The sequence below is a fragment of the Porites lutea genome, chromosome 4, assembly GCF_958299795.1.
Source record: "Porites lutea chromosome 4, jaPorLute2.1, whole genome shotgun sequence".
NCBI classification, from domain to species: domain Eukaryota; kingdom Metazoa; phylum Cnidaria; class Anthozoa; order Scleractinia; family Poritidae; genus Porites; species Porites lutea.
In genome coordinates, this window is record NC_133204.1 from 36,958,706 (window position 1) to 36,969,195 (window position 10,490).

The following is a 10,490-nucleotide window of genomic DNA, read 5'->3' on the forward strand; positions in this document are numbered from 1 at the left end:
CTGGCTCTCTCCTCAGCTGGACGTAGGCGGACCTCTTCCTTGGCTACACCGTCCAGGTGGTAGAGCAGAAAGTCCACGGCATCAGCATCTGTTTGTCCAGCGATGGCACGGGTGGCATCCCCAATCCACTCTTCCAGCATGCCATCGTCACGGCCACCAGCAAACTTCCGGAGTTTGCGCTCACGGGGCACCTTAACTGTGATGGGACCAGGAGTTGTGGAACTTGAAACAGTGGCAGATGCAGTAGCACCACCCTGGTTCTGGAGTTGCTGCTCCAATGCAGCCAACTTGACAGTCAGTTCCTTTATCTGGGCTTCTGTCATTCTATTTGTTAGCTCGTTCCCGTTTTTTCTCTAATTAAGATTTGCTCAAATCCAACTTCTGACACCAAAATGTAAGACAGCCAAAACGGTCGACGCAAGAACAACAGATTTGAGCTTAAGTTTCACGAGTTTATTGAACAAACAAAAAAACGGGAACGAGAAACTAAATACAAAAATAAAGCAAAAACTACAATAAGCTAAACAGTATTTACAAGCTAAATATTAGAAACAAGAATAAGACTAGATAACTGATTGCATAATGCTCACTAAAAATTGCATATTAAAAAAAGGCAAAAAGATTACTTAAGAAACTATAAAAGTGACTTAAAAATGTAAACAAACCAGAAGCTGAGTATAATCTGAGAACTATTACATGAAGTGCAAAATAGACAAGAACAAGGGATTCGGATTACATGTCTTGCATAACAATACAGTATGACTAAACTAATAACTAGTACAATGAAACTAAATCACGAGAAGCAATGACAAAAGGATAATTTGGAACAAAAATGGATTGAACACAAGGGAACAATTACAGAAAATGATTGGAAACCAAAGGTACGCAATGATACAGTAACTATTGGTGAGAACAATAGCAGAATGTTTAACAGGCAAATTACATGCTGTGCCAGACTAAAGGTCAAATGAGGTAAACATTCTAAACAGAAAGCTATTGAAAATACGGCTAAATTATAAGATAATATTGCTACAAACTAGGGAAATAGAAAGCTAATAGACTAAGCTAAAAGGACTAAAATAATAAACAAATAGGAAAATAATGTAACATACCAAATGTTATTGATAACTAAACATCCGCGGGAGACTTGAAAATGTACTTTACTTGAGGACTTTCTCTACTTAGGTAAACCAACTGAACCAACTGAATTTACTGAGCAAATGGTTGCCAATTTATAATAAATTTGGAGGGAAATCGAAATTAACTAAAAACCAAATAAGGCTAGGGAGTGAATTTACTGCCCACTAATACAGGATTTACCTAAGGGAACTAGGTGTTTACCACTCCTACACAACAGGATTTAGGTACAAGAAATGTGTGGGAATAATACAACTACACGTGGTAAACACAATAAGGTGTGTAAGAAATAAAGATATTTAGGTAAACAACCAATTAATAATCATTAGGATAATGAGTATAGTTGAAAACAATTTGGAAATAAAATAAGCCTAAAATGAACTTAAGTGACCTTGTCACATTAACTTATCTTTCCCCGGTCTATATGATAATGAGATATGATGAGCTCATCCTTTCAAACAAAGAGCATCTTATCTCAACAAAATTTTGAAAGCCTTGTCTCATCAGGAGCTCAGAAGGCAATCAAGGAATTAGGTCAGGGAGGGGGGGGGGAAGGTAAAATTACAGCCGTAGGGGAATGGGGCGGCCACGGAGATAACCTGTTTCCACACGTTTCGACGCCATTATGGTACCATTTGGCTGAGCCCTACGTGCCTTTTGTTACTTTGGATAACTATCCAGTGGATAGCAGTTTTCTCCACTAGATAGGCCTATCCGCTGGATAAAGTTATCCGCTCTTTGAACAACCGGGGCCTGGTTTGAAAAGAGTAACCAACTGTATCAACAAGGGGCCGTTAGTCCCCTTTTTCTTGGGGCGTGCTTCCCCACAAAACTTTGAAATTTCAAAGCCCTAAAATACGATTTTCGGCGTTCTGGGGACTAAATTTAGGATAAAAGAGCGTGTCTTTATTCAAGAAAATGTAGCTTTCATTTACCTTTCGATTTATCAGTTACACAATCGATTCTTACAAGCAATGAAAAAATGGTGAAAACTAGATTACCTACTTTTGCACGTAAACAAATTCTGCGTAAAACTCGGAAAAATTGACTAAAGCATACCTAAAACCAGTAAACCTTTAGGAAAGCATGACATAATTACGTTTCATTCACATTTTACGATATATTTTTTTTTACAACGTTATTCAAACTAGTTACTTTTTCTTTGTGGAAAAAAAGTAGCCGACTTCTATGAGCAAAGTAGCCGACGCGTTTCGTCGGCCGTCGGTGCTTATTGAAACCCCCGAGTCATTATAAACTGATCTCAAAAACGCTTTTGATATTTCCTAACACTCTGCCCAGTGTTCACTACCGCTGTTTCACCAACCTCGTTCCAAGGGTAGCTTTCTCATTGGTTACCTCATCGTCAACTCAGGATGACGTAAAGAAAGGGAAAATGTTTCTGGCAATGAGGCAGAGCGTTTTAATCCCCGAGGAAATAATAACTACAAAATAATTTTAAAACAAAGTGTAAACACTCCGAAGACGAGTCATACCTTGAGAGTTTCCGGTGATGCAATGAAGAACAAATATCGCAACTCTCCTGAATTATTCCGACTGTAGAGACAAGAAAGAAAAGTTGTAGGTGGGATGGGTTTAGCAGGCTCCTGTCAGAGAGCTGCAGGTTTGTATTGATTTTGAACAAGGCTTCATTGCGTCAACTCTCTCCTCCACTTTTTTTTTACTGTTCGCCGTGACGAGGATCGCGAAATTGGGGTAAACATGTCTACTTGATAACTGCCCTAAAATGCGGGCTGGTGAATAGACGGTCTATTAGCTGCAAAAAACAATGTCTTCATGTACAAGGTGGGGGTGGAAAGTCTGTTAATTTTTGTTCTTGGCTGGTCTATATATCCACGAAGGCGCAAACGAAAACCTGCAAAGTGCTGACTGACCCGGTTACGTTGAAACAGACCCCCATTTTTAAGAATCTCAGTCGCTTATTTGTTCTCAAAGGCCTCTTTTCTTGTGGCAAAACACTTGATTACCCATCGCCTGACAAGCGTCGGTTTACCCTACCCTTAAAATTGACATGGTACCTGTTCGAGGGTTAGAAGCTCAACTAGCAGATCCACACCTCCCATTTGCCTAAGCTGCTGTTGGTTCCTTTCTGAAAAAACATCATCACATAAGCTATACTATATTTCTCTCCAGGCCAAAAACACCAAGTGTTAGGTAAGCATGTTTCACATCAAGACCTAAAACTCATTTGTAACAAGGGTGAAAAAAAGGAACTTTTTCTTTTAGCGAACATGCATAGTACCCACCACTCTGGTCAACGCAGATGGAGAGTGCTAAAACGCACTTAGTTCTGAGCTGTTTGGCGAGTGCAACGTTCACTTCTGGACTTAGTTGAGTGATATGCAGACACTGAAGAAGTAACGACACCAGTCCAAGATCTGCTGCACTCTCCTGACACATTTCTGAAAAAAAAAAAAGCTTTAGCACTTATAGCCGCTATCTGCCACTATCTGCCACAGAGGGAGACTGGACCTAATGAACATTCGCAAAGACTTCTGGAGCTGTTACTAGGCACATGAGGAAAAAGACCAATAGGGACTTTTAGATCCAAGGACCCGACGGCAACGAGAAAGTCGCTGAAAAAGTGAATTTGCGTTTTTTGAGTCTTTATCGCAGTTATTCCAGCTCACTTCCTCTGTCAAACGTAGGCGAACCTTCCTGAAGCTGAATTCCAAGGAATCATATCCAAGTTCATTTGCACTAGGAGGTCATGTGACATCGTTTTTATGAAATTAAAGTTATATGATTTTGCCTTCGAAAACCGATTAGTGGGTCATATCTTGAATAAAATAATAGTTATTTGGTTTTTCAAACTCGCACCATAAAACGCGAATTTAGGCATTTTCACGTCGTAGTCGTGCAGAAACGGCAAGGAAATGTACACAAAAGTGTGATGCGCGTGCGAAGTTGTTGTTTTGCATATTAAACTTGTTGTTTTTTAGACGTTCTCGTTGCCGTCGCGTCGTTGGATGTTAAACTCCCTAATAGCAGACCGGCGCGTGCCCAGTAACGATTCCAGAAACAATTGCGAATCGCACTTCGAATCTAGTTCTCTTCTTTTTTGTAAAGTGGCGAGTAGCTAGATTACAAGACTCCATTCAAAAGACATTAGAAAATAATCAAATGAAACATATCACAATTAAAACCCTTCAATGTAGCAAATAACTAGATAGTTGGCTATTTAGAAGCAGGATGGACAATCTCAAGACTATAAACAAAAAAAGATTACGCTAGCGGTGCATTGAATTGCTCGAAACCCAACTTGCAGACTGGTGGTCTGTTACGTGGACCCCTTGGCCAAGCGGTCTCATGAAAATTATTTCAGTGGAACAAATTGCTGCCCTGCTCAATAGCTATAACGTAGTTGCAGCGTTACTGACAGGATAGACTTTGCCTTTTAAATAGGAGTTCACCACAGCTAAACCTCTTGGCTGAGTTAGTCAGAAATGTTTCTTTCTCACCTTAAATTACTTAAAAAGACTACTGCAAGTCATTTCTGCGCCATTATATGCTGTTCCAAATTTGTTTAGCACTGAATTTCCGTTAATTAGATGCACCCACTATTATGACTGTAAGGATAACCTGTGTCATAGGTTTTCTGCAATGGTTCCAGCTCAGCCTGAGCCTATAAGCATTGCTACATGTTTAAAAGAGCTGCAGTGTCAAGGTTGGCAAGTTCATTTTGTTTATAATGCTAACTACTCGTCCTTAATCGCTATGAAAATTTAGAAATATCTTGTGAATGACAAAATAGCAGCTTTATATCAAAAAATATACCTCCCAAGCATTGCGTCAAATGTTACAGACAACAAAAGTGATCTTTGGAAAACTGTTAGGCTAACAAATTTTCGAAAAACACAACTACAATCCCCTTCAATCTTCCTCAGGTTTGTCCATCCGTGCTTGCCTTAGTATTTGCTGTGATATCCACACATTCTTTTAACGTTCTGAGCAGATATTTACTGGGCTGCCTGTGCGCCCAGTCATAAAATGGGCTTTCGGTCGTCTGCGGCGAAAAACGGCCTCCCGGGGAGGGAAGACACGAGGGTCTGGTATCGAGAAACGATGTTCTCACAAATGGTTTCATATGATTTTCTCTTGCACGGAGCCTTGCACGGATACTTTTTGTACCTCGTCCGCGCTCCCCCTGAAAAACCCACAAAGCGTTGCGAACCTGAAGAAGGCTATTTGCGTTGTTCGAAGCGATTCGATCATGGGAGTCACTCTATAATTTTTTTATTGTTCGAGTTTAAGTCAGTTAGATGATGTTGGCGCTGGGAAACTCAGAGAAATGCTCGCGTTGCATTCAAACCGACACGCTGTTCACGGTAGGTTCACACTAAAAGATGACTGTGAGCGTCAGGTCTGGAACGCCGTGGCCGCTTCGTGAACTCAAAGAGAGAATTATCGATCGATGTAGTACATGAGCAATTAAGAAGCATAATTTATGAGCAAGGTATTTCACCAGTTGACGACACTATGGCTGAAGACTTGATTGTAAGCCTTCGTAGTCAGTGAAGCGAACAACTTAGTTGCCGATGAATGGCACTACGCACGTCCATGAGCGAGGGACGTGACAACTTTGCCATGTTAGAAGACTGGCTTGTCCTTTAAATATTTCCTTCTATTTAATGCAACACACGCCACTTTGGAGGTCTAAATTTCGGATACTGAGGATAAAGAAGACACGGACAAAAATAGGGACTCTGAGAATTTCGCACACAAGTTTAAAGCTTCACCGGTACATCCCATCCGGGAGCTTCATAGAGAGCGACTTGAGGAAAATAGGAGCTATTACTGACAAGGTTTGGTGACTGAGTAGAGCAGGGGGGGGGAGTAGAGCATACAAGTGTAGCCCACGTCGAGGTTTCAGGGGGTTTGCTTTTGTTTGGATTTGTATCTTGCTAAGCTTTTATCATTAAATTTGTACATGATCTTGTGATCACAATTCTGTGTTTTCGCCCATTCAGCAAGCAGAAACATGCCTTTGAAAGTTTTCAGCTCTCGTGATGTTTCTTGATATTTCTTTTACCATTTTATGAAGATGTTAACTGAAGTCACCGCAAAATGGAAACTTAAAAAAGCGTATAATCCATTTATCTCGAAACATAACACACATGACTTATACGACCTTTATTTTCGTAAAGGTGTTTTGAATACGAACGAACACAGTCAATGTGAGGGGCAAAAACAGCATTAACATAAATGAACCATAGGGTTTTAACTAATATAAGGGTCAATTATTGTGCATTGAGATGAATCGCTTGAAAAGAGAGACTTCGCTTGAAGATGTGATCAGAAGTAAACAAAGGCATAATAGTGCGTCACGTTCAGTCTTTTTAACATCCAAGGAGTCACTGTGAATAGTGTTTCCATATTGTTTAGCTGGCACAAAAACTTCGGACGAGTTATAAAGCGGCATAGTTATCTTCCATGAAGAAAAGTTCGTCTTGGGTGAGACAAACAGAACTGGAGCGAATTTTTAACTGGCATCGGTATCAGGTAAAAAATATGTTATCGATCGTTTCATCTATTTATATTGTTTGAAGTGCGTGCTGGTGAACGCAACATACGAGCGAGAAATCTTTAAACTTTTTTAGGTCTCAAAATGCAAAGGATTTTATTCCTTTAAGTTAGAGAAAAATACCATGAGGAAATCTTAAAACTGAATATTTTTCTTCTTGTGGAAAAAATAGTGCGTTTTCTTGTAGACTGTGGACCGCAAATTAGGATCGCACTTTTCACAAACATGCGAATTCTGAAGTTCAGAAGCCAACCGACGATTGCGTTTTTCGCTGCTGTCAATCATCTTAACGGACCTCTTAGGAAACAAAACTTTACTTCACGGGTTCAAAAGGTCATGGTTTGTGATTTGTGGATTTCGATCCGTTTTGTGTGTTTCTCTGTTTCAAGGTTCGTTGCTTGTGATCGTAATTATTATTGACGGCAGCGATAAACACAATTGTGAAGGTGGCTTTTGAACTTTTTGTGAAAAGCGCAGTAAAGTCTGCGTGCAGTCAGTGAGGCCCCTGGATCAGGCGGGATCAATGGGCAGTTAACTGTCTGTTTTAGTATACGTCTGGTTTTCATACAATACAGTATTTCTGTCTAGTGTAAATCAGCTCATTATACTCGTAGAACGACAACAATTTTTGGAATTTCCAGTTACGTCAAATTAGTTCACGTTATACTGTCACGCTATATTTTGGGGCACAGAGGGATTAGGGAAGGGGTACGTGGAAATAATGCAAATTGTTTCCTGCTTAGAATTAATGGCTAACTTGTCTATTTTTATTCATAATGGCGGGATTTAAAAGTTATTATACAGCCCCCACTTAAAATGGTACTCTTTTTTTTGGTTACGAAAGTCTTTCAAAAGGGTACAATGTTCTGAATGAGTTTATGTTTCAGTCTCACATGAGGTTCTGTCGCATGCAATGGTTGCCGACAAGGTTTTATGGTAGCCTGAGTGTGTATAGCCGCCCCCTCCCCTCAGAAAAAATAGCCCCTTGGCAGCCCAGTTAAAAATCGCCTTTCAGCGATTCTTGTTTAATATTTCATTTCACTTGGTGGCAGTTCGTGCAGTTTGAATTTTGATACATTTTGTGACACAGCTACTTTAACTCCCACTTATCTCTTCTCTAGATTTCTAGTGAATTTAAACATTTTAGCCTGTTTACTTATACAAAATCGTCCAAGATATAACTTACCATGCCCTGTTATAGAAGATGCAATGGTATTAACGACATGCTCCATAATGCAGAAGTCTTGATTATCTGGCTGCTCAAGGCTCACAAACCGTTTAAACACGTTAATCAAGGCCCTCAGTCCACCAACAAGTCGCACCTTGGACTGGCACTCGGCTGAATTTACGGAAATACAAGGTTAGATGTTTTGAGCAGTATAGGTTTTTTCAATACCAAACCCATGGAAAAATATTTGTAAGGTGAAATACGCTATTCACATGGAAATCCAACATTGGGGTACTGATAGAAGATTAAGAAAAGAATAACAAACTTGTTTCATGGAATCTTTTCAAACATTCTTAAAATAAGTTCATTTGGAAAAGCTCACGTGTTTATGTTTTGAGAGCCACCTTATAAAATTCGTCAACAGGTAATTGTGTCTATACTCCTAAAACGTCATCAACAAAATCTCGTGCAACTTTCCCGTTTTGCTACAGGCTTCTTTTACTCTTTTGATCATGAAGCAAAAGCATCAAGGCTACACTTCCTAAATAATTAAGTTTAACAGTAATGATCATTAACTTTGCCAAAAAAAAAAACATTGAAAACTATTTGAAATTCCTACCATTTTCAGAAACAATGGCCCCAATGAGAGTGACTGTGGGTAGAATAACATTTCTCTGAGTTGTTACCAAGTGTAAAGTATTCACCATTATGGGAAGGAGCCTGCAGCAAAGTTGCTGATTTTGAGCTGCAAATTGAATTATGATAGTATCAAGGCTGTCATTAAGAGCCGGTGTAGGGGATTTCCCTCGGCTACTATGAATGTGACCCCAAGTTACTTTCATAGGAAAATAGAAGAAAAATAGAACCACACGAAATCCCTAGCTGTTTGAATTCCCCATCTACTTGTTGTATTTACCCAGCAATTTGAAGTCTTAGTGACCGCCCTGGATATTAATAATAATTGAATTATTAAAGTATAACTACAAAATGAACACAGTCTTTCTCCTTTTATAGTCTTCTTTACCTCCACCATCTGGGGCATGCCGTGTAAAGTACTAAGACACATTTAAAAATCAATAGAATTCAGTACTGGAGTTTTCTGCAAAACAACAATGTCTTTCCATCAAATGGGAGGCAGGCTAGTCTACTGGAAAAGGAATCACAATACATACTCTGATTTTCACTGGTACAAGATAGATAACTTATTTTCTCACCATTTTGAGGGTTTTGGAGCAGAGAATGTAATGCCACAACAACACTGTTCCAGAGTTTTGCCCAGTCTTCATCAATATCATTAAACCACTTTTCACTCTTGTGACTTGAGGAGGGAAACTTATGAACTGGAAGACAGCTCCTAATTACGAGAACAACATGTTTATGGCATTTTCAAAAATTAGGAATACAGCTCAAAATATGAATTTAACTGCCATAAGCAGGAAAATTAAATGCAACCACAATACTGTAATCTTTTGACAAAATGGATCTTTTCTAAAACCAAAAGAGTAATAGCAAAAAATTGTATAATAAAGGATCTAACCTAAATATGTCACACAGGCTATGTAAACACTTTGTTTCTCTTGCAAGATTCTGTCCCTGACCTAAAATTGAAAAACAAAAAAGAAATCAAAATATACACTCAAAAATTTAGTAAAAAAACATAGAAAGGCCAACAGCTGTGCACAGGAAAGAAGACTCATCTATACAGGAATTTTGAAAGGTAGCTTTAAGCCTAAAGTCAGTGGAAAATAAAGTTAATTAAGTCAATGACAACACTGATGTTCATTATTTAAATTATACTGATATTTCCTTGGTACTTTTGGATTGGATACAGTAACATAAAATCACAACACATTTAAATCTTACAGTTATCAGCACAGATAGTAAGGAGAAGAAAAGCTGAAGTTGTCACAATTGCCCTGTCCTTAATGGCTTGTAAGTTGGATCGCAGCAAGTGAAACACATGATTCTTTGTCATAGCTCTCTGAGAAATATCTGTATGATTGAATATAACAAAAATTCACTAGCTTAATTATCTCACTAGTTTTTCACTTTCTCATTAATCTGGCCCGGGCTGTTCAAATGTTGGATAGCACTATCCACCAGATAAATCACTATCCAGCGGATTAGTATTAGGGAAACCGATTGGGCTATTCAGTGGATAAAGATTTATATCCAGTGGATAGTGTTATCCACCTTTTGAACGTTACTGGGACCAGGGGCCTGTTCCTTGAAAGTCCCGATAATTAATGGCTCCCGTAAGCTGTTGCCGTTTACATTAAAGATCAAGGTTTCAATAGTTTTGCATCAGTCTAACATGATAAAAACTATCAGTTAATGAAACAAAATGGAGTATTTTACTAGCCAGGACCTGTGCTCTTATTCTTTATATTTCAATTTGAATATTTGATTTCGGGCCCGAAAAGTTACCAGGACTTTCGAGAAACGGGCCCCAGGTGTTGAGTGAGAACCAGGTGTTGAGTGAGAAATATTGACAAGAATGCTGCAATAAACACTCAGGGTTCAACTGTCATGATACTCTACATTTCTAGGATTTTTGACTTTGATATGACTAGTAGTTTGAATAGCCCTGCTATTCAACATCCATTACAAGGTTGAAATGGATTGATAGAATTGTTGCTTCAA

The 10,490-nt window shown here is 38.9% G+C and overlaps 1 protein-coding gene across 1 annotated transcript in view; it reads right to left on the reverse strand.

Moving 5' to 3' along the window:
- Positions 1-1,797: 1,797 nt before the first annotated feature.
- The window catches only part of LOC140934611 (telomere repeats-binding bouquet formation protein 1-like), a 10,146-nt gene continuing 1,453 nt past the window's right edge, over positions 1,798-10,490 (reverse strand). The window contains exons 3-10 of the mRNA XM_073384209.1: positions 9,711-9,839; positions 9,385-9,445; positions 9,062-9,201; positions 8,467-8,592; positions 7,866-8,018; positions 3,402-3,557; positions 3,174-3,244; positions 1,798-1,890 (exon numbers count right to left, since the gene is read on the reverse strand). Coding sequence (XP_073240310.1) covers positions 1,798-1,890; positions 3,174-3,244; positions 3,402-3,557; positions 7,866-8,018; positions 8,467-8,592; positions 9,062-9,201; positions 9,385-9,445; positions 9,711-9,839 — 929 coding nt within the window. The remainder of the gene's footprint in view (positions 1,891-3,173; positions 3,245-3,401; positions 3,558-7,865; positions 8,019-8,466; positions 8,593-9,061; positions 9,202-9,384; positions 9,446-9,710; positions 9,840-10,490) is intronic.